The 24,712-nt window shown below is 41.6% G+C and overlaps 1 protein-coding gene across 1 annotated transcript in view; it reads right to left on the bottom strand.

Moving 5' to 3' along the window:
- LOC144509355 (mannosyl-oligosaccharide 1,2-alpha-mannosidase IA-like) overlaps nt 1–24,712 on the bottom strand; it is a 126,045-nt gene that overhangs the window by 4,585 nt on the left and 96,748 nt on the right. Inside the window, exons 9-11 of the mRNA XM_078238062.1 lie at nt 12,502–12,721; nt 7,454–7,626; nt 3,600–3,715 (exon numbers count right to left, since the gene is read on the bottom strand). Coding sequence (XP_078094188.1) covers nt 3,600–3,715; nt 7,454–7,626; nt 12,502–12,721 — 509 coding nt within the window. The remainder of the gene's footprint in view (nt 1–3,599; nt 3,716–7,453; nt 7,627–12,501; nt 12,722–24,712) is intronic.

Genomic DNA, 24,712 nt, shown 5'->3' with positions numbered 1-24,712 from the left:
CCTCCATCCGTATTCAATTTGTTGGACTAGTTTGTGAAGCGCTAATTTTATCCCAGTTTTACTCTCAATGTTCTCCTGGTACATTCTCTTCGGAGGTGCTTGGGTGGAATTAGCACCTGTTTGTTAGGCGTTATACAAAGCTGTTTAAGGTTTTAAAATGGCACCTGTGGCACATGTGCACACCTCTGACAGAGCATCAGACGCCAGGCAGGTAAAGGCATTTGTGCATATGAACTTAACACTGGCTGGCAGCATGCAGAGCAGGCAGATCATGACATCAATCAGCTGTACACAACATTAAGCAACATGTGCTAATTAAAAGGATCACCAACTATGGGCGGCACGGTAGCAGTGGTTAGCACTGCTGCTTCACAGCTCCAGGGACCTGGGTTCGAATCCCGGCTCGGGTCGCTGTCTGTGTGGAGTTTGCACATTCTCCCTGTGTCTGCGTGGGTTTCCTCCGGGTGCTCCGGTTTCCTCCCACAGTCCAAAGATGTGCGGGCTAGGTTGATTGGCCATTCTAAATTGCCCCTTAGTGTCCCAGAATGCATAGGTTAGAGGGTTAGTGGGTAAATATGTAGGGATATGTGGATAGCGCCTGGGTGGGATTGTGGTTGGTGCAGACTCGATGGGCCGAATGGCCTCTTTCTGCACTGTAAGAGTCTATTTATGGGTTGGTTGTTGGTTTATTTCTTCTGGATGTTGCTACAATTCCATGAAGTGTGTTTCCTTTATTGTTTAAAGCTTCAAAAGTCTATTGGAAACTGTCTAGGTGTTGAAAGTACTTTTCTGTTAATTTCAAGGATTTTGCCCAAGCCAATTGCAACTAGTGTAGTAGGCCTTCCTTTTGGTATGATCATGACTGGAAGAATGAGCATAGACCATGCATAACAGTGAAGCTGCTTGAAGAGGGAGGAGAAGAACGGTTCTCAGCCAAAGGCCAAATTGGCCCAGGTTCTTTAGAGAGCAATTCACCTACCTAAAGCCCAACAACCCACGTTTGTGCCTCAGTAAGGAAAGTTAACACTAAAACATGTCAACTGCTGCAGTCATATCTCCAACCTCACAGCAGTGAAATAACTGCATTGCAAGTGGCTATAAAGGTGAATATTGCTATGGAGTTTTAAGCATCTGATTCCTTCCAGGCTGCTGGTGGAGATGTTAGAAACATTTTGCAGCTTGCAGTGCACTGCTACATAAGGGAGGTCACCAACCCTCTCTATTCAAAGAGGGACAGTTTCATCTCATTCTCGCTTAGCAGAGAAGTCGGCAGAGCAAAAGCATTTGCAAGACTTGTAGGCTGCTCCATGGTGCAGAGTGCCATTGACTTCACACACATTGCTGTGCTGCGCCTCATGTCAGCCAGCAGTGTACCTGAATTCTGCTCCCTCAATATGAAGCACAGGATGCCCATTTCCCAGAGGGGAGAGCTTTCTTTTGCTCTTCAGTTTTAACTGGAAGCCAGAGCAGTTGGTGAAGTGAGCAACTCTCAAGTCGGCCAGGAGAAGCTGGGCAGGACAAGAGGGTTACAAGGATTCAAGCTTCCTAAGGAACAAGATACAGTCCAGATAATCAGGGAATTGAGACAGAAAGAGTGTTTCAGACAACTGAAGTTAAGTGAACAGAAAATAAGGTTCAGAAGAACTTAAGGAAGAGTAAAGAAAATGTTCTGAGTTAGAGATAATTGCATCAACTAGATTTAAAGTAGGACAGCAGGCTTTCAGAGGTAGCAAAAACGTCTGATGTAATTTTAATAGGAATTCAGAGTTAAAGCAATTGTGACTGTCTTGACTGCTGTCCAAACAAAGAAATCCTAAAGGGGTTGGTGTAAAATCTTGGACTCGATTCACTGTTAAAAATGGAGCAAAAGCTTTGTTTAAAAAAAGAGTAATTTGTAAACCATGGACTGGAGTTTGGAATGCAAACCGCTCCGGGATAGCATCATTATGAGAGAAGATTTTAAAGTGTATTTTTGGGAGTGGAGTTTGGAAACTCTCGTGATAATCATCTCAGGGATGTGGAGGAGAAAATCACTAACTTGAGTTCAGAGCAGAATGGGAATTTGACTTTGTGTTAATGAGACCATTGTAGATTGAAATGTACTTAGCCGTCCGTGATCATTTTTAAACCTGTATGTATTATTAAACTAAAGAGGAGAGTAAAGGAGTACAGCATACTAATCAAGCTTTTCATGTTTAACAATTTTTTTCCCCTTTGTTGTTAAAACTAATTAGTGGTCTTGCAAATCTGTTCTTCCATGTTTTATTTAAAAAAAGTAAAAGTTATGGTCTTTTGAGCCAGAGTTCCAATTGTGGGATCTTCCCATCTAGTTATATCAACTGGGATCATAACACTATGGCATTGCGATTCAAATCATTTTGTAATATAAGCACATTTTAACTCACCATCACCTTCTCAAGGGCATTTAGGGATAGTCAACAAATTCGGCTTTGCTAGCAACGCCTACGCCCCATGAACGAATATATAACCAAAACTTGAAAATTAACATGACCCCAGATACCAGCAAAAACAGAACAGCAATGAAGCAGCACATAACATTAGGTGTATAATTATTAAAATTTGAGTATTTCAGATCAGCATATCATCATATAAATTTGAAAATCAATGCTCAAGCACTTTGTAAAAATATTTTATTTGCTCATGTAGGTTTCAGCTAGGTTCGTCATATTCCCCGTGAAGGCTCTCTCTCCGCCTGCCCACATCTTGTAATCAGTTGCTCTTCCCCACCTCCCCCCAATACCCTCTATGTGCACACACATGCACCTCTTCCCAACCACCTCCCCCAACACAGAAACACATCAGCCACTCTTCTCAACCGCGCCTCTGTCCACTCACTCAAGTTGTCTTTGATCTATTGCTAATCTGTTTAAATCTGTATTCTCCGTTCATGACTCATCCGTCAATGGGAACAGTTTCTATCTGAACTCCTTATGATCTTCAACACCTGTATCAAATCTTCTCTGAACCTTTTATCCAGTTTCTCCAATCTATACACATAACTTAAGTCCCCATCTCTGCAACCATTCTGGTAAATCTTTTCTGCTTTCTCTCGAAAGCTCTCTCATCCTTCCTAAATGCAGTGCCCAAAATTGGATATAATGCTGCATCATTTTCAGGGGAAAACCGATTGAACCTCCACTGCCTCTCCAAAGGCAGGAGGTTCCTTCTGGTATCCCATCTGAGTGACTATTAAGGACAGGCAAGACCAATTTGTGAACGTGGCCAGCTATTTTACCATGGAGGGGATTATAGCTAAACCTGATTATGTCCTCATTTGATATCTGAAGATATGCAATCTCAGCAGTGACCACCAAATAGTCGCCTGCAGCAGAAGCCTCAACTGTTTTCTTTTCTACTTAACCCCAGGGGCCCTGAGGATAACTATAAAAGCTGTACTACTTCCTGGGCCAAGATAACTCACTCAGCACTTATCAAGGATTAAACCTGCAATTTGCCAATTCTGTTTAACTTGATTCATTGGATAAAATGGATTCAATGGCAAGTCAAAGGAGGAATTCTAGTTTTAGTGCTCCATGAAGCTATCTGAATACATCAATAGCAATAATCTTAATACCTACTTTAATGTCTCTGCAAGGAAAAAGCTCTGCTGTACATCATCATGGTGCGGCAGGGTACTGTATACATCTCTTATCCCAGAAAATCCAGCCTCGACTCGACAGTGCTGCTCCAGAGCCTGTGCAAATAGAAAAATTGGGGTTAAATTTAGTTTATTGCACTTCCTCAAAAGCCTCCCCCTCCTCCCCATCCCTCCCGCAACCGCCCTAGCCCTGACTCATCTTTCTCAAACTCGAAGCTTATCTGATTCATAAAACATACCTCCTGCTCCCTTGACAAACTCCCGTGAAATTGTTGAGCACCCAATTCCCTTGCTGGTTCCCGTGTAAGCCAATATTTTTAATGATTCTTTTTCTTCAGGTGTTGTAAATTTCTCTAAATCTGCTGTCATTTTTCCTCTCAGTACAAAAACAATCCTTTTCTCCACCATCCTTGCAAATTAACCATTTCCAATCTCCCCTTCCTCTTCAAAGTGCTAAGATGTGTTGTCACCTCCCAAGTCCGTGCCCACTAGAAGCAAGACTATTTATTTGATATCTAGAATTAAATGAGCAGAAATTTCCCCCAATTAATTACAGGGGAGACTGAAGTCATTGCCTTCGATCCTTGCTCCAAACTCCATTCCCTAGGTACCAACTTTATCCCTCTACCTACCAACTGCCTGAGTCTATTCAGGAGCTTGGAGTTTGACATTGAGATCTGCTTCTGATTGCCATATTCAAGACATCACTAAGACTGACTTTTTAAAATTCCATTGTATCACCCAACTTTGTCCTTGCCTCAACTAAACTACTGCTGAAACCCTCATTCATGTCTTTGGTACCGCAAAACTTGATTGCTCCAATGTACTCCTGGCTGGTCTCGCACATCAATCCTCCATTACCTTGAGATAATCCAAAACACATCTGCCCTTGTCCCAAGTCGTACAAGTCCCGTTCACCTCTACTCGCTAATCTACATTGGCTCCCAGTCAAACAATGTCTCGATTTTAAAATTCTCATCCTTGTTTTCAAATCCCTCTGTGTTGTCACCCCCTCCCTATTTCTGTAATCTCCTCAAGCTCTACAACTCTCTAAAATATTTGCGCTCATTGAATTATGGCCTCTGGCACATCCCTACTTTTAATCCCTCCATCATTGGTGGCCGTGCCTTCAGTTGTCTAAACCTCAAGATCTGGAATTCCCTCCCGATGCCTCTTCACTTCATTTTCCTTAAGAGACTGCTTAAATACCTACTGTATTAACCGAGCTTTTGGTCATCTGAAGTAATATCCCCCTATGTGACTCAGTATCATATTTTGTTTCACATTGTTGCTGTGCAGCTTGGAATATTTTATTACGTTAAAGGCACTACATAAATACAAGCTGTTGTATTAGGCAGATTATATAGTAATGGGATTAAGTCTATGATACAGGCACTGAAATTCCATCAGTGAGATATAAAATGGGATCATTAGGCTCCCATATAAATGCAAGTCTTTCTTTTCTCCTTTAATAACTCCAGCAGGAGATTGATGGAACGAAAAGGCAAAAACATTCTGGGAAGAGTTGGTTGGGATTGGGACAATAGTGAGGCCACTGAGGTTGAAGGTAGAATGATGATGATGGAGGAGAGGCACCATTTATAACTTCAGCTAAAATTGGGATTTAGAAAGGAGGTTGAATGATCAGGTTTTTAGTGGGAATTGAATTGAGGAACCAATCTGTCGGCTTCACATGCAAGGTGAGCTTGCAGTGATCCCGTTAGAAAGAGATGAGGGCCTAATTCTCCAGCCATTCACACCCTGCCGCCACTGCCAGCAAGAGCAGAAAATTTGGCGCTCAGCCAAATCTCCATTCACTGCAGCGGAACTGGAGAATCCCAGCTGTGGGTGAGGTGGGAGAATCCGGCCTGAGAGTTCAGGAATAGGAATTAGGAAGGATTTGTTTTACTGAACTATGAGAAGAGGAAGTAGTAAAGGCATTTAAACTGATGGTCTGTCTCTATCTTGGAGCCATAGTAAGCGGTGAGCTCCTTGCACTTGTTGCTAGAGGTGAGATGCAAAAGGCAAGGAGCAGAGGTAATAGGATGCAGTTGGCAGTAGAGAAAAGCCTAGGGTTGGTTACCTTTGCCTTTCAGGATTATACTAGTATATAGTGAGCCAGGAGAAAGAGGAAAATGAGGCTCCATTGATCTCAAGGGGTCAGGCCAGATCTGGTAATGGATGGTTGAGTAGTCATGTGCCACATATGCTCACATTTTGCCTCTTGAAATTCAGGGAATAAAGATGGGGTCACATAGGGGCAATAGCAATGATAAGAGGCCATGAAAGTTTTGCTTGAAAAGAGCTTCAACGGTGGAAGTTAGGACATTGTTGAACAGTAACAACTGTGAATACAACTGAATAGAGGGCCAATGCTAACCGCTAGGAGTTTGACAGTGCAGCTGCGAGATATTTGGAGGATAGTTGCTGCAGATGCAGATATAATGAATTATGGAAGGTAAGTGGTCAATGCTAGTCTTGTCGATGATCAAAACCACAAGACTGAAGTAGCAATGGGAGGTGGCAGGTTTGTGGGGAAAACTGTAAATATAGGTAGGAGAATTTATATATCGGGAGAGATAGGGAGAGGTATAGAGATCATAATCTCTGGACCCTCACCACTGACCCCATTGCCCTATCTAGCTACTCTCAGGAATGGAGTCAGTGGTGAGGGTCCAAAGATTATGATGCAGGAAAGATTATGATCTTTCTATGTATAACTGGAGAAAATTCCAGCTCATCCAAGACTGGAATGGAGGTATTGTAAAAGATGATGATGAGAAAGATCTGGATGTCATCAGAGAACAAATGGAAACTAACCCCATGTTGTCATTGTTACATTTTAGGATATATTGACTATTGTACAAAGAAAGGATTTTCAAAAGAAAAGTTCAGTTTAAAAAGAGTTTTAAAAGAAAGTGAGTTTGTGTGAATTTATAAAGAAAGGTCACACTCTGTGTATTTGGCAAATGCGTGCAATGAAGCCAGACGTTGATTCTGTTATTCAGGATGACTGAAAAATATAGGAGAGGCATTAACTTATTCTGGGGCTTCAAACAATTCCACGTTGGGTGGGGGGTAAAAATATAAGTTTTCATTATGTTAAGTTTCAAAGTACGCAGTGCAGTAGCAGTTTTTGATTAGCAGTTCTGTCTGGTGGGTTAGCCAGAAGAAAGGAGGAATCAGAAAATAAGCCTCAGTTTTCTGTGCAGACAAGGATGAGGTAAACAAAGGTTACATGTGGAGAGTCAGACACTGAAAATCTGTGAGAAGGATATAGTGCAGGAGAGGAAAGTTAAAAATTAGCGCTAAGCTAGACAAGATGGCCCACATAAAAAAAGCAGTGTAGCATATTCATTGATTTTTGTCATTCATGCAGAAACGTATTGATGAAACATATTGATAACTATTGCTTTGCATGTGCACTTTGTGAAATAAAACAGCTTATATTTTTTATTAAAACTAATGCCACTGGTTCAAATTCAAAAGGGTTATGCTGCCTTACATGTAGCATCGTGAGTTAACTCACATGAAGGCAAGACCTCACATCATATAAGGAAGTTACTGACATCAGTGAACACAAGAAGGTATTTGTGCCACACAAATTGTAACATCTGCAAAGGGACAGTATGTAGAAGAAGGTGAAGGAGCTGAGGGTGGTTCCTTGAAGAACTCCCATGGTGACAGTGCGAAGTGGGAAAATAAATAATTGCTACTCTGCTCTGATGGAGTGGATGGATAACAGTGGACCCAAAAGAACCAGTCCCCTAAAGCACTTCTAATTAAACTATTATCAAAGATGTCTCGAAGGGTATATATGCCATAGTCACATACCTGTACTGCCTCCCAACCCCATTCTCGATACCTGGGGTCATGGGTAAATCTCCACATGTGCATGTAGGTTTCAACCACCTCAGGCCGCAGGATATAATATTTGTCATTCATTCTTGTAGCAACAGCGTCTGCACCACCATCAAAACGAAATGCTTCAGGACCAAGCCTAGTTGCTAAAATTCAAATTATACATTCAAAAAGATTACAATATTCAACTAATGTCTCTTTAATATGAACGTAATATTTAATTGCAGAATCATTTCTGTCTTTTCTGGATTGCTAACTAATGAAATTCTGCTTCTGATGTAATGTTGGTTTTTTTGTTGCATTGACTGCACAAACTGTGACTGAGCAGTGCACTGGCTGCCCTGAAATTTCTGCATCAACTTTAATGAATAATTAAACATGGCTGTAGTTGCATCTTCTATACATAATGCAGTCTCAGAGGAAGCAGAATTATTGGCCTTTAATTACAAATTAAAAGGATAAGTGTCTATATATGGGAAAAGATATTTATTTCAGCTCTTATCAAGCTTCAAACTCAAATTCAATTACCTATCAGCCTGAGGCAAGATCGAGGGTGTGAGAAATACTGGGAATAACAAAGGGAAAGTAAATGATTCTATGGGCAAATGAATGGTAAATGAAAGGTAAACTTGCAGGTTGAGTCCGTAATTAAGAAAGCAAATGTAATGTTGTCATTTATCTCAAGAGGCTTGGAATACAAAAGCAGGGATGTACTTCTGAGGCTTTATAAAGCACTGGTTAGGCCCCATTTGGAGTACTGTGAGCAATTTTGGGCCCCACACCTCAGGAAGGACATACTGGCACTGGAGCGGGTCCAGCGGAGATTCACACGGATGATCCCAGGAATGGTAGGCCTGACATATGATGAACGTCTGAGGATCGTGGGATTATATTCATTGGAGTTTAGGAGGTTGAGGGGAGATCTGATAGAAACTTACAAGATAATGAACGGCTTAGATAGGATGGACGTAGGGAAGTTGTTTCCATTAACAGGGGAGACTAGGACGCGGGGGCACAGCCTTAGAATAAAAGGGAGTCACTTTAGAACAGAGATGAGGAGAAATTTCTTCAGCCAGAGAGTGGTGGGTCTGTGGAATTCATTGCCACAGAGGGCTGTGGAGGCCGAGACGTTGAGCGTCTTCAAGACAGAAATTGATAAATTCTTGATTTCTCGAGGAATTAAGGGATATGGGGAGAGAGCGGGTAAATGGAGTTGAAATCAACCATGATTGAATGGTGGAGTGGACTCGATGGGCCGAATGGCCTTACTTCCGCTCCTATGTCTTATGGCCTCTATTTGAATGATGAGTAGTGGAGATGCAGCTTCATGAAGAGGGGGCAAGCAGATTTCTCAAATTAAGCACTTCAGGGATTTCTCCGCAGAAAATACGAGGGCTATGTTATGTTTAATTATCCAGATGAGCAGTATAACCTGTGGAACCTGGGAACAGGTGGAGAAAAGGGCAGCACATTTGAAGAAATATGACAAGGAAACAGCGTCTGACTGTACTACTCACTTTGTGAATTACCATCAAACTGTTTCTTGCAAGGTGTTGCCTGTTTCATATGCACTTTTCACTCATGTCAAGCCTACACATAACTTTATAGATTGCTCTGTGCATCTCATGAGAAATCATATCTCAGGGAACATTTCTTCAAAGAAGAATTTAAATCTTCCCACATTTACTTTTTCATCAAAGTGATACCTCAATTTTTTTTAAAGATCATCTTGCTACATGAACATGTATTTTTTGATAGTCAGGTGTTTGCAAGTGCACGTTTTGCATTTGCTCCTTCAATTTTCAAACTCTAGAAACACTGGACTAAAAGTTGGATCTGGTTCACCCCTCTTGTGGGCATAAAATTGTTTTTTTTTAAAAATCACCAATTTTGTAGGGCTATTATATTTGCTCCAGAGCAGCTGGAATAAGTCCAAAGCCATTTGGGCCTTCAGAAGGATTTCAATAAGAGACTCATGACAAAAGGTCAGGACCTGTGGCATCAGGGAATTGAAAGATGGATGGAAAACAGGAAATGGAGGGCAGGAGTTCAGAGAAGTTGATCAATGACCTTTTCTCCATCATAACATCATAAATGGGAGGTTGGCTGATCATACTTCAGTGTTCGGTGTCATTCGCAATTCTTCAGATACTGAAACAGTCCTCATCTACATGCAGAATGACCTCAACAATCTCCCACATCATGACCTGAACAATATTAAAGCTTGGGCTGATAACTGGCAAGTAACAATCATGCCACACAAGTGCCAGGCAATGACCACTTTCAACAAAAGCAAATCTAACCATCTCCCCTCTTCATTCAATTCTATCACTGAATCCCACACTAACATCATCATGTGGGTATCATTGGCCAGAAACTTAACTGACCAGTCATATAAATACTGTGGCTATAAGAATAGGTCAGAGGCTAGGAATTCTGTGGTGAGTAATTTATCTCCGGAATCCCCAAACTCTGTCCACCATCCACAAGGCACATGTCAGAAGTATGATGGAATATTCTCCTCTTTCCTGAATGAGTGCAACTGCAACAACATTCAAGAAGTTTGACAATTCATATCAAAGAAGCCCACCATTTGGCAGCCCATCTGCCACCTTAAACATTCACTTGCTCTATGGCCAATGCATAGTGGCAGCAGCATGTACCATATAAGAGATGCACCGTAGAAGCACGCCAAGTTCCTTCAACAGCACCTTCCATACCTGTGACCAACATCACCTAAAAGGACAAAGGCAGCAGCCATATGGGAACACTATCAACTGAAACATTGCCTCCAAGGCAAACATCATCCTGACTTTGAATTATATTGCTGTTTCTTCATTGTCACTGGATCAAAAACCACAAACTCCTCCCCAACACCATTGTGGATGCATCTCCACCACGTGAAGGCAGCTCACTAGCATCTTCTCAAGGGCAATTAGGGATGGGCAACACATGCTGGCTTTACCAGCCACGCTCACATCCCATGAAATAGTAAATAAAACGCTGTTTACCATAGAGATAAATGATTTGGAATCAGCAACTGGAGGTATAGTGCTGAGATTTGCAAATAATACCAAATTGGGGTGGGAAGTAATAAGATAATATCAAAATATGGGAAAATGTAAGCACTCGAGCAGAGTGGATGGATAAATCGAAAATATAATTTGATATAGGAGAGAGTGAGATGTGGTTTATTTGGAAGGAGGAATAAGGAGACATTCATTTCTTGGAAGATAAGCTAAATGAAACAAAGGTGCTAACAGGTCTGGAAATATATAAATTGCTAAAAGAAGCAACACAACTTCATAAGGCCATTAAGAATGCAAACAAGTTCTGGGGTTCTATATAAAGGCATTTAATACAAAGCAGGGAAGTATGCCAAATTGATAGCGAGGGTGGAATTTTCCCAAAAAATGCCAAACTGTCAGGGTCTGACTGAAAACCAGAGAACAGCTGAGTTTTCAGGCAACATTTTCTTTGCCATTTAGTGCACAGAAAATCTGGGGGTGTGGTTTGTGCCACCACTCTGTTGGGGTGGGGCTGGGCCAGATAGAGCCAGCAAGGCAGACTCCACACCATGGACACGGAGGACCACCCATACAAGCACTGACACAAACCACTTCACTGTGGAAGTATTGGGAGGCACTCTCCCCTTTACAGCCATTGCCCCCCCCTCCTCCTTGCCGTGATCAGGGCTCTTTCCTTCCCCCTCCCACTTGCTATCATTGGGACTCTCCCTTCTCCTTTTGCTATTATTGGGGCTCTACACCCTCCCTTGCTGTCATTGCCAACCACCCTCCCCCTGCCAATCAATCAAGGAGGGGTACCCCACCTGCCAGAGCCCCCTAGCATTGCCCCTTTAATGTGCCCCTGGCACTGCCAGAGTGTCAGAGGGAAATCCCGAGTCATGGCCCTCAACTCCCAGGGTCTCTAGGAATCTCTGTGCCTCTGGCATGGTCACCATGACTAGTTTTCTTTTTTGAAAACCAACAGTGATTTGCGCTGGCGTGACGTCATGCTGCCGGGGTGGAATTTCCGCAATCTCACCATTCTGAAACAAAGTTTCTCCTCAACACTTTGTTTGATCTATTATGCTGAACTCATCCATGGAACCAATCTCCTCATGTCCACGCACTGAAAAACTTCATAACATTAATGACAGTCACCTCTAAATCTTTTCTCAGAAGAGAGACCCGGCTTGCTCAACATTCCTTGAAAGTCATGCGAATCAAGTCTGTGCCCATGTCACCAGTGGGGCAGCAGGGAAGATCTCAAATCAAGATCTCACTGGCGTAAATTCGGTTTTGGCCCTCTCATGAGATCTAGCAGGCATAACAGGATTTGCACCTGGTGGCGAACAGGGCCGCTAGATCTCACCCTGAATCTTGGTCAGATTACATTTGGAAGGAGGAGCAATTTCACTAAGGGGCAATTTTAGCATGGCCAATCAACCTAACCCGCACATCTTTGGACTGTGGGAGGAAACCGGAGCACCCGGAGGAAACCCACGCAGACACGAGGAGTATGTGCAAACTCCACACAGACAGTGACCCAAGCCGGGAATCGAACCCAGGTCCCTGGAGCTGTGAAACAGCAGTGCTAACCACTGTGCTACCGTGCCGCCCCAGTTGAGCCAAATGACCAGGTGTGTTGTAGATTTTATGTATCATAAATGGGTTAAGAGACAATTCAATGCATGTCCTGAAAGGCAGAATTCAAAAATACAATGAGAAAATGGGGTTCTAATTACTATTCTGTTGATTGAACACAGATTTATAACAATTTACATGTTTGCGTTGCTATGCAACATGCCATAATAATCTATTTTTGCATCAAAATTGCATAGTGCAATGCAACTAACTTAATTATTAGAAGCACACAATTGCATTCTCTATAATTGCATAGATGCATTTGTGAGAAATTCCTTCACACACTATTTGACAAAAGCATCTAAAGCTGTTAAACATTAATACATCTGTTAATCTATTTTGCATTGTGATTTTGGGAAATATATCTCTTACCTGAACGTTTGTATGACTCGTGGCAGGTGATTGTGATTTCTGCTGCCAATTCCATATAGTGCTTAGATAAATCTGTTGGTGCATCATCAGCTCCCATGGCTAACATCCCTCCTGAAAAACATGCCAGGTGACCCATTTTATGGTCTAGTATCCCGCCCCTCCATTCTGCAATATAGGTCAAACCACTGGCAGATTTTCGCACTAGATTTGTCTCTATTGCCTGTGGGGGCACAGAAAGAACAGCACATATTAATTTATGTGGTATTATGTAGTGTCCCTTTACTAATTCTGATGTTAGGTGAAGTTACAATGGTCATTTATTAACTTGTTAACTTGACTACTAAATGATTGCCAATCTCTAAAATATTTTCTTCAAACAAATAAGTCTACCAGTACTATATTTTTGCACAAAATATACATGCAACATTTTATACAGGAGCTGTGAGGAAATAACAACTGAATATTACAAATGGCAAAAATGTAATGTAAAAATAAATATATTTAGTGATAAGCTTCTGGAAGCTATAACAAGTGATATTAATACTCACCTAGAAATATATAGGCCAATTAAGGGCAGCCAATGTGAATTTGTAAAAGGTAAGTCATGTCTACAATCAAATAATGCTCTTAGGGGAAATTAACAGAATGTAAGGATAAAGGAAATCCAGTGGGTATTGTTTATACAGTTTTTCAAAGGGTGTTTGATAAAATACTACACAGGAGGCTTATTGATAAAACTAAGGCACATGATATTAAAGGAAATGCAGGAACATAAGATAGGAAGTTGGTTAAAGGATGGAAGATAAAAGAAGAAAATTTCATCACAAGACCCTTCGAGGGACCATATCTCTCTATTCCCATTCTATTGATGTAATTGTCAAGACGCCCCTTAAAAGTCACTATCGTATCTGCTTCCACCATCTCCTCCGGCAGCGAGTTCCAGGAACCCACCACCCTCTGGGCAAAAAAAACTTGTCTCGTACATCTCCTTTAAACCTTGCCCCTCGCACCTTAAACCTATGCCCCCTAGTAATTGACTCTTCCACCCTGGGAAAAAGCTTCTGACTATCCACTCCGTCTATGCCCCTCATAATCTTGTAGATTTCTATCAGGTCTCCCCTCAACCACCGTCATTCCAGTGAGAACAAACCAAGTTTCTCCAACCTCTCCTCATAGCTAATGCCCTCCATACCAGGCAACATACTGGTAAATCTTTTCTGTGCCCTCTCCAAAGCCTCCACATCTTTCTGGTAGTGTGGCGACCAGAATTGAACACTATATTCCATGTGCAGCCTACCTAAGGTTCTATAAAGCTGCAAAATGACTTACTAATTTTTAAACTCAATGCCCCAGCTGATGAAGGCAAGCATGTTGTATGCCTTCTTGACTACCTTCTCCATCTGCATTGCCACTTTCAGATCCACCCAGATTCCTCTGCCTATCAATACTTGAGGGTTCTGCCATTTACTGTATATTTCCTATCTGTATTAGACTTTCCAAAGTGCATTACCTCACATTTGTCCGGATTAAACTCCATCTGCCATCTCTCCGCCCAAATCTCCAACCAATCTATATCCTCTGATGGTCCTCATCGCCATCCGCAAATCCACCAGCCTTTGTGCCGTCCGCAAACTTACCAATCAAACCAGTTACATATATTACAAACAGCAAAGGCCCAGTACTGATCCCTGAGAAACGCCACTTGTCACAGCCCTCTGCCATGAGGGACCTTGTCAAAGGCCATACTGACGTCCATGTAGACAACATTCACTGCCCTACCCTCATCAATCATCTTCGTCACTTCCTCGAAAAACTCGATCAAGTTCGAGAGACACGACTTCCCTTTCACAAAACCATGTTGCCTCTCGCTAATACATCCACTTATTTCCAAGTGGGAGTAAATCCTGTCTCAAAGAATCCTCTCCAATAATTTCCCTTCCACTGACGCAAAGCTCACTGGCCTGTAATCACCTGGATTATTCTTGCTACCCTTCTTAAACAAAGGAACAACATTGGCTATTCTCCAATCCTCTGGGATCTCCCCTGTAGCCAGTGAGGATACAAAGATTTCTCTCAAGGCACCAGCAATTTCCTCCCTTGCCTCTCTCAGTATTCTAGGGTATATCCCATCAGACCCTGGGGACTTGTCTATCTTAATGTTTCTCAAGAACCCCAATTCCTCCTCCTCCTTGATCTCAACATGACTCAAACTATCTACACACCCGTTCCCAGACTCATCATCCACCAAGTCCTTCTCTTTGATGAATACTGATGCAAAGTACTCATTTAATACCTCGCCCATTTCCTCTGAACCATAGAATGATGGTTTTACAAATTCACGCTGGCTGCCCTTAATTAGTCTGTATATTTCATTGACTGTAATCAGTGGTGTCTTATAGCAAGCAGCGTTTGGAGCATTTCTCAGATATATTTATTTATATATAAATGATCTGGGCCTGGGAAAGGAGGGTTGCAATAACAAAATTTGCAGACAGCACAAAGAGATCTGGCTAACTGTAACAATATTAATAACTTCCTTCAGGAGGACAAGTTAGTTTCAAGGCAAATGCAATTTAATGCAGAGAAGTGTGAAGTAGTACATTTTGGTAGGAAGAATAAGGAGAGGCAATAATAAATGATACAGTTTTAAAGGGTTACAAGAACAAAGACCAGAATATGTATGCACACAAATCTTTGAAAGTGGCAGGATAAGTTGAGAAGGCTGTTAAATGACAAAGAACAAAGAACAATACAGCACAGGAACAGGCCCTTCGGCCCTCCAAGCCCGTGCCGTTCCCTGGTCCAAACTAGACCATTCTTTTGTATCCCTCCATTCCCACTCCGTTCACATGGCTGTCTAGATAAGTCTTAAACGTTCCCAGTGTGTCCACCTCCACCACCTTGCCTGGCACATAGGATACTAGGCTTTCTAAACCAGGCCAGAGTACAAAAGCAAGAGAGTTATGCTAAACATTTAATAATTACTGGTTAGATTCCAGCTAGAGAACAGAGATATTCTGGGCACCACACTTTAGAACGTGAAGGCCTTAGAGAGGGTGCAGAGAAGATTTACGAGAATGGTACTGTGGTACAGTACTTCAGTTATGTGGAGAGTCAAGAAAAGCTGGGGTTGTTCTCTTTACAGTACAGAAAGAGAAGGACAGATTTAGTGGAGATGTTCTAAATCATAAGAGTTTTGACAGAGCAAATAAGAAGAAACTGCTTCCACTGGCAGACGGGTCAATAACTGAGGGACAGATTTAAATTAACTGGCTAAGGAATCAGAGGAAACATAAGAAGTTTTTTTTAATGTGTTGTTATAAATCTGAAATACACTGCCTGAAAGTACGGTGGAAGCAGAAGCAGATTCAATAATAATTTTCAAACGGGAATTGGATAATATTTAAAGGTGAACATTTTGCAGGAATATGGTCGGGGGAATGCTACACATGGACTGCAGCAACTCAAGGCAGTGACTCACCACCATCTTTTCAAGGGCAATTAGGAATGGGCAATAAAAATGCTGGCCTAGACAGCGCTGCCCATATCCTGTGAAAGTATTTTTAAAAATTGGATAGCTCTTTCAAAGAGTTAGGACAGACACATTGAGGAGAATTATTTTTCTGTGTTGTATGATTCAATGATCAGAAACATGATAAGATTATTGAAACAGAGTTGAGGAGAAGCTACTTCTCCCAAAGGGTTGCGAATCTGTGGAATTCGCTGCCCCTTTTTTAATTGGTAATGAGTTGAAAAATTATGGGGGGGGGGGCAGGAAAATGGGGATGAGGAGCATATCAGCCTTGATCGAATGGCGGTGCAGACCTGATGGGCCGAATGGCCCAATTCTGCTCCTATATCTTATGAACTTATGAAAACTCAACCTCTACTAAGGCCTTGCCACATAGCCCGTGGGAAGACAGCAGTGGGAGATGACGAGATTAGCAGAACTGTAGTGCAGGTTAGTAGATGCAGACAGAGACAGTCACCATGGCATCATTGTGAAACAGCACATGACCAAAGCTTTCATACCCTTCTCTATCTCCTTAATCCCAAAGGAGTATTGCTCACCCATTCTTAGCTTATTCTGTCCTTTCTTGAAAATACATTGCGGCAACTGGGGGGGCAGAGAATAATGATGATTAGAAGGATGACGATGAGGAGAAGCAGCAGGGAAGAAACGTTTTTCCTTACTACGATAGCAATAAGGGTGATGTTGAAGAGCAAATAATGAGAACCAGGCCATGTAGAACAAGATCCTGCCCCATGTTGCTCGATGCCCAACTTGCAGCCTTGGCATCAACTCACATACTGTTAACCGGCATGTGGCAGATGAATTAAATTATGTAAATGATGTGGCACCAAGTGACTCTTAGACGGTGAATGGATAGGTATGTGCTATCTTTCCAGCAGGAGCAAAGGAGAAGGTTCCACATGTCTTTAAAGCCACGAATCCCAAAACTCATGAATGCCCATTTGAAGAAATTAATGCATGCAAGTTCTGAGGTCCGTTACTGGGAATGAGTGGCAATTAACAGTTGTCTCTGCTACAGCCCTCATTTATGAACATGTTGGAAGATTTTTTTTAAAACTGGAAACAACAAACAGTATAGCACCTTCATTGAATCTGTGACAGCCCATCCATTTTAGAAACAGCCCAGGATAAATTGGTTGCTCGGACTCCATTCAAACAGACTCCTGATGACAGTGGGGAATGGATGAAACTGAATCCTACATACTGACTTGCAGATGCTGACAATGGGATGAAAGATGATGTCTCAATGCTTTCAGGATCTGATTTTTGCCACTGAGCAGTGGACATTCAGGCCAGGGTCCAATAGCTGGCACAACCTCGCTGTGTTTCTCACAATAGACAGGGAAAATGTTACAGCAGTGCTCAGGCAGGACAGATTAGAGGGCTTGTCTACAGAGGCCATATGGGTGGAGTTGAGAAACAGGAAAAGTATGACCACATTAATGGGGGTGTATTATAGACCACCCAATAGTCAGCAAGAATTGGAGGAGCAAATCTGCAGAGAGACAGCAGACAACTGCAGGAAACAAAAAGTTGTGATAGTAGGGGATTTTAATTTTCCACATATAGATTGGGACTCCCATACTGTTAAAGGTCTAGACGGGTTAGAGTTTGTAAAATGTGTTCAGGAAAATTTTCTAAATCAATATATAGAGGTACCAACTAGAGAGGAAGCAATATTAGATCTCCTATTAGGAAACGAGTTAGGACAAGTGACAGAAGTGTGTGCAGGGGAACACTGGTTCCAGTGATCATAACGCCATTAGTTTCAACTTGATCATGGATAAAGATAAATCTGGTCCTCGGGTTGAGGTTCTAAACTGGAAAAAGGCCAAATTTGAAGAAATGAGACAGGATCTAAAAAGCGTGGATTGGGACAAGCTAGCTGTAGAGATTTGCATTCTAATCAGTATTCTGTAACTTGATTTTGTGTCTCTGTGCCCTGTTTGAGAGCAGATTTCCACTCCATCTGACAAAGGAGCAGCGCTCTGAAAGCTAATGGTATTTGCTACCAAATAAACCTGTTGGACTTTAACCTGGTGTTGTTAAAACTCTTACTGTGTTTACCCCAGTCCAATGCCGGCATCTCCACATCAATGGAAGAAGCCAGAGAGTGGTAGTGGAGGATTGCTTCTCTGAGTGGAGGCCTGTGACTAGTGGTGTGCCGCAGGGATCGGTGTTGGGTCCATTGTTGTTTGTCATCTATATCAACGATCTGGATGATAATGTAGTAAATTGGATCAGCAAATTTGCTGATGATACAAAGATTGGAGGTGTAGTGGACAGTGAGGAAGGTTTTCAAAGCTTGCAGAAGACTATTTCCTCGGGTGGATGGAGCTATTACAAGGGGGCATAACTATAGGGTTCGTGGTGGGAGATATAGGAAGGATATCAGAGGTAGGTTCTTTACGCAGAGAGTGGTTGGGGTGTGGAATGGACTGCCTGCAGTGATAGTGGAGTCAGACACTTTAGGAACATTTAAGCGGTTATTGGATAGGCACATGGAGCGCACCAGGATGATAGGGAGTGGGATAGCTTGATCTTGGTTTCAGATAAAGCTCGGCACAACATCGTAGGCCGAAGGGCCTGTTCTGTGCTGTACTGTTCTATGTTCTATGATTTGGACCAGCTAGAAAAATGGGCTGAAAAATGGCAGATGGAGTTTAATGCAGACAAGTGTGAGGTATTACACTTTGGAAGGACAAGCCAAGGTAGAACATACAAGGTAAATGGTAGGACACTGAAGAGTGCAGAATAGAGGGATCTGGGAATACAGATACATAATTCCCTAAAAGTGGCGTCACAGGTAGATAGGGTTGTAAAGAGTGCTTTTGGTACATTGGCCTTTATAAATCAAAGTATAAGAGTTGGAATGTTATGGTGAGGTTGTATAAGACATTGGTGAGGCCGAATTTAGAGTATTGTGTGCAGTTTTGGTCACCTAATTACAGGAAGGATATTAATACGGTTGAAAGAGTGCAGAGAAGGTTTACAAGGATGTTGCCGGGACTTGAGAAACTGAGTTACAGAGAAAGGTTGAATAGGTTAGGACTTCATTCCCTGGAGCGTAGAAGAATAAGGGGAGATTTGATAGAGGTGTATAAAATTATGATGGGTATAGATAGAGTGAATGCAAGCAGGCTTTTTCCACTGGGGCTAGGGGAAAAAAAAAGAGGACATGGGTTAAGGGTGAAGGGGGAAAAGTTTAAAGGGAATATTAGGGGGGGCTTCTTCACGCAGAGAGTGGTGGGAATGTGGAATGAGCTGCCAGATGAAGTGGTGAATGCGGGCTCACTTTTAACATTTAAGAAAAACTTGGACAGGTACATGGATGAGAGGGGTGTGGAGGGATATGGTCCAGGTGCAGGTCAGTGGGACTAGGCAGAAAAATGGTTCGGCACAGCCAAGAAGGGCCAAAAGGCCTGTTTCTGTGCTGTAATATTCTATGGTTCTATGGAAAGGCCTCCACCTTTCTCCCTCAAAAACATACACCAGCGGCAGATAAAATTTGACACCAGATTGGCATGAACTCTACTGATACAGCTATCAGCGATCCCCTTTCAGGGCTAAACTGCCATAATACAAGGGTCACTTCAGTCCCATGACCCTTGTGCAGAACATGGTCAGCCCCATCTCTCATGATACCTACCCTCAGGTTGCACTTAGGAGAAAGAAAGATACACTTCCACATCTGGGAGAAGTACAGAGCTGGATTTTCTGCTCCCCATTGCTGAGTGCGAATGCATGGGGACATTTAAAATCCAGCAAATAGCCTTCCCATTACTACCCCAACCTGTCTGAAAGTTTATGGTGGGCAGTGGGAGCCATCAGGCTGCCTGTCCACCCTCGGGCCAACAGCCGTATCCTAGCCCCTGCCGGCAGTCTTGCATTTGTCCTGATGAGTACAAGATGAAAAGCTTCAGCAACATGTCTGCTTTTAACAATATTCACATTTAATATTGATAAATTCATGTTATACATGTGGGTAGGGCTAATGTCAACCATGTAGATACCATGTTGGATTCCTATTAATCTGTTCAGTAGAAAAAAATCTTGGGTGCTACAATGCATAAGTCTCTAAAGGTCAAGTATTGAGAGGCTTTAACAAAAACAAGTAAAAGACTATTAGAACGTATTGTTAGAAAGATCTAATATGAACCAAAAGGCAACATATCATGCTAAATAGGTTGGTATCACTGCAAGTTAGGAAGTCACACAGTCTAGATGCAATGAGGGAAACAAGGGTGGAGATAGCAGAAGCCTTTCAATCTTCTTTGGAGATGGGCATGGTGTCAGAGGATTGAAGTTCTGTAAATGTTACAGCCAGGGCTGCAGGACAAAGCATAACCATGGATTGTAATGTAAACAGAGCAGATTGTAAAAAGAAAGGGAAAATAAACATTTGGTGAGAGCGAGTCTCCTTGATAATTAAGTTAAATGGATAATTAGTCTTAATGTTAGACATTTAATTATTTTATCCATTTAATAAATAGAAAACGTAATCAATTACACACGAGCAGAAAGAAACAATTCTTTTTTTTTAAAGCGCCAGTTAAGTGGTCTTCAATTAATGTCGCCCCAAGGTCAGGGAAGAATTGGTGCGACTTGTTAACACTGGTGGTTACAATGAATGAGTGATTGGCTACGCCATTGTACCCATCATGAAGCAAGATGGTTCAGTTTGTATTTGTGGCAATTTTAAAACAATCATAAATCCAGTGTTGTGCGCTGATCAACATCTGCTTCTTTCAATTGAAGATTTGTTTGCTGGGTTATCAGATGGACAGAAATTCAGCAAAATTGATCCTTTACAAGCTCATTTACAGATAAGTGTTGCCGCTGAATCTCAACCATTGCTTCCCATTGTTACTCATAAAGGTCTTTTTCGTTATAAAAGATTACCTTTTGGAATAACATTCACACCAACTCTATTCCAAAGATTGATGGATCAAATTTTAAGTGGTCTCTCCGGGATGATATTCTAATTACAGGGTCCAGTAAACAAGAGCACTTGAATAATTTAGAAGCAACATTAGAACGTCTTCAAGCATATGGTCTGCATACCAAGAAAGAAAGGTGTGACTTTTTCAAGACATCAGTCCCGTTTTTGGGTCACATTATTGATAGTAAAAGGCTACGTAAAGCACCTAAAAAGATGAAAACTATTTTAGAAGCACGATGTCCAACACATGTGGTGCAATTGAGGCCCTTTCTAGGATTCGTAAATTATTATGGCAAATTTATTCCTAACTTGGCTACATTATTGAAGCTATTGCGTAATTTACTGCGTGTGGAACAGTCCTGGGACTGGACACAGACTGTGAAAAAGCATACAAGGACGTCAAAGATGCTTTGCAGAAATCTGAATCATTGCTTCGTTTTAATCCGAAGCTACTATTACTGCTTGTTTGTGACGCTTCACCTTATGGAGTAAGGCCAGTAGTTTTATATATTATGTCTTCAGGAGAAGAACGACCAATAGCTTTTGTTTCGTGTATTTTGACTAGCACTGAATCTAACTGCGCTCAAGTAGAATAAGAAACTGATTATAACTTTTGGCGTACAACGGTTTCATCATTTCACATTATTGACTTATCATCGACCCTTATCTACTATTTTTAGGCCATATAAAAGGCATACCATTGGTAGCTGCTAGCCGTTTACAAAGGTGGTCACTGATCTTATCTGCATATTCCTACGATATAAAGTATCGGCAATCAGGGGGCCGTGCTGATGCATTATCATGCTTACCTTTACTTATTGAACAGATGCCACCAACTAGTTTTGCTAAAATTCTTTATTCTGGTATTGAAAGGAATGACAGCTGGAACACATCGTACGCATCCTGATTTGAAACCTTATACACCAAGAAAGCTTGTGTTGACCATCCAAGGTGGATGTCTATTGTGGGGAAACCGAGTGATCATTCCTCCTCATTTGCTTGGAAGAGTTCTTGAACAACTACATGAAGTACATCCTGGTATAGTCCGGTGAAGGAATCAGCACATGGTTATTTTTGGTGGCTTGGTCTGGACACTCAGACTGAAGAAAAAGTGGGTCGGTGTGAATCCTGTGCACTAATAAGAAATACACCACTGTTGTCTCCTTTACACCCTTGCCTAAAATGCCATGGCAATGATTACATGTAGATTTTTCTGGTGCATTTGAAGGTTACATGTTCTTAGTCATAGTTGACGCACGCATAAAGTGGTCAGAATTTTTCATGAAACCTATTACATCAGGACAAACCATTGAAAAACTTGACAACATTTTTGCAAGATTTGGTAAACCAGAAGAAATTGTTAGTGATAATGGTTCACCGTTTACTTCATAAGATTTTAAGAATTATCTCAAAGTAAATGGTATTCAACATATAAAATCAGCCCCATATCATCCATCAACCAATGGATTAGCTGAAAGATTTCGTGCAATCCTGGAAACATTCTTCAAAATCTTCAAAAGAATAAGGTTCACTATCACATAATATGAATAGCTTTTTGGCATCTTATAGAAACATTACTCATGCGACTACCCAAAGTTCATCTGCATTACCACTCAGAGAAAGTTCAGAACTACGTTTGATTTATTATCTCCAGAATCTTCAGAGATAGTAGAGCGTCAATAACAACCTCAAGTTTCTGGACAAGAAGTGAGGACAAAGGAACACTCACTTCAACAAGAAGATTGAGTGTTAGCATAATGCTACAAGAAAGAAATGGGTACAAGCCATAGTTTTAGCAAAACCAGGTCCAAACCAAAGCACAACTAATCTGGCAACGCCATGCCGACCAATTGTTCTCATTTAGAAATTATTTCTCAGAATCATCTCCAGAAGTACCAAATTCTTTAGCCCCTAGTGTTGTGAATACTACTACGGAAGACTTAGTTGAATGAGTTGCCTAATGATTGTGTCTTAGCTACTATATCACGTGAGAATGATGCAGAATTACTTACAAGCGATGAAGTGTCTACTGAAGTTCCAAATCAAACTTCTAGGGTCAAGGAAAGCCAGATTACAGGACTTTGTATACAACCAAAGAGGAATAGATGTCCTCCTGGTTGACTCACTTATTGACTGTGTATGCCGATTAATAATGTAGTTCTATATCTAGAGCATTATTGATCCTCTGTATAACATTGTAGTAATTTGTCATGACCACAGAAGGGGAGGATGTTATATATTTAAAATGGTTGCATGATTGCTTTAAGAGCTGATCACATGATTTGATGGTGATGTCATTAGGCTGTTGCACAGGCTGCTTATTTACTTTCAGTTTGTACTCTGTAGAGGCAAGAGGTCCTTGAATAAATCTGTTGTTGTTAGTTTGAATCTACATGTGCAAGCCACATCTTTTCTTTTTGTTAAAACCCACAAGCCCTAACATAGAAGGTTATTACAGGCATCTTTCCCAGATGGAGGAGATATGTTGCTGCTGTGTTGGCATTTATAGATAATCAGTGGTTGCTGGGCTGCTCTGAGGTGGCACAGGAGCCTTCAGCATTTCTGGGTGAAAATCAAGTTTCCAGTTCTCTTCCCACGTAGCTTGGCAGGCAGAGTCCAATGACTCCATCGAGTGATCAGCTACATCCGAGTCACCAGTATCCTCAGTGTTGAAGGAGAGAAGCACTTTGTTCTTTGAAGCAGCGGGTGTAACTTGGTGATAACCCCATGGGATGGAATTGGTGGCCATTTTGTAGATGGGCTTTGCAGAAGTGGCTGTATGCCTGCTCCATGGGCATATAGCAGGGTGGGATTGTTACCACACTTTGTTCCAGTGTCTTGCGGTATTTCTCTTAGTTGGCTTTGTGTAGTTTCCACCGCTTCTTCTTTGAGCTGATGGTGATAGGTAATTGAAGGCCGATGCGAGTCAGAGTTAGTTTGTGCTGGTTTTGTGGAAGCTATGCAAGATTTGGCATCATGTTGGGAGTGGATTACCATGTGATGAACTTAACAGCAAAAGTCAGGTCAGTTTGTCCTATAAAAATAGATGTCTGCTAGAGTCCAGAACTGTACCATAGATTGTAAAGAAAGAAAAGAAAAGGAAAGGACTGAGATTCAGGGAAATTACTTCACTCAAAGGGTTGTGAATCTATGGAATTCTCTATTACAGATGATTGCTCCATCATCAAGGCTGGGTTAGACAGATTTTTAGTCTCTCAGAGGACCAAGGAATATGGACAGTGGGAGGGAAAGTGCAACTGAAGCCCAAGGTCAGCTGTGATCATACTGAATGGCAGAACAGACTTGATGGACTACATGGTCTACTCCTGTTTCTATTTACTGAGAGAGATTTCTTTTGTCTATAGCAGTCAAATCAAAACTATACAGCAGGATAGTAATTTGGGTAAAATTAAGTGGGTTTTAATAATAGAGCAATAATGACTAGGGTCACACCAGAGAGAAAATAGTTAAAGGTTTTAAAGGGATTGCAACGGAATACACAAAGCATTTGTAACAAAAAATGAATTAACAGCATGGAGAGATAAATAGGTTTGACCCAGTAGTCATTACTGAGGTATGGTTCCAGGGTGACCAAGGTTTGGAACGAAATACTCTAGTTCTTTAACTTATTGACATAAAATGTTAGCTCCATTTTTCTCTCAACATGTGTTTCCTGATCTGCTGTTTCTATTTCAAGATACATGATTTTTTTTAAAAACAGGCAAAAGGAAGCA

The sequence above is a fragment of the Mustelus asterias genome, chromosome 21 (assembly GCF_964213995.1).
Source record: "Mustelus asterias chromosome 21, sMusAst1.hap1.1, whole genome shotgun sequence".
Lineage (NCBI taxonomy): Eukaryota > Metazoa > Chordata > Chondrichthyes > Carcharhiniformes > Triakidae > Mustelus > Mustelus asterias.
This window is presented reverse-complemented; position numbering and strand designations above follow the sequence as displayed.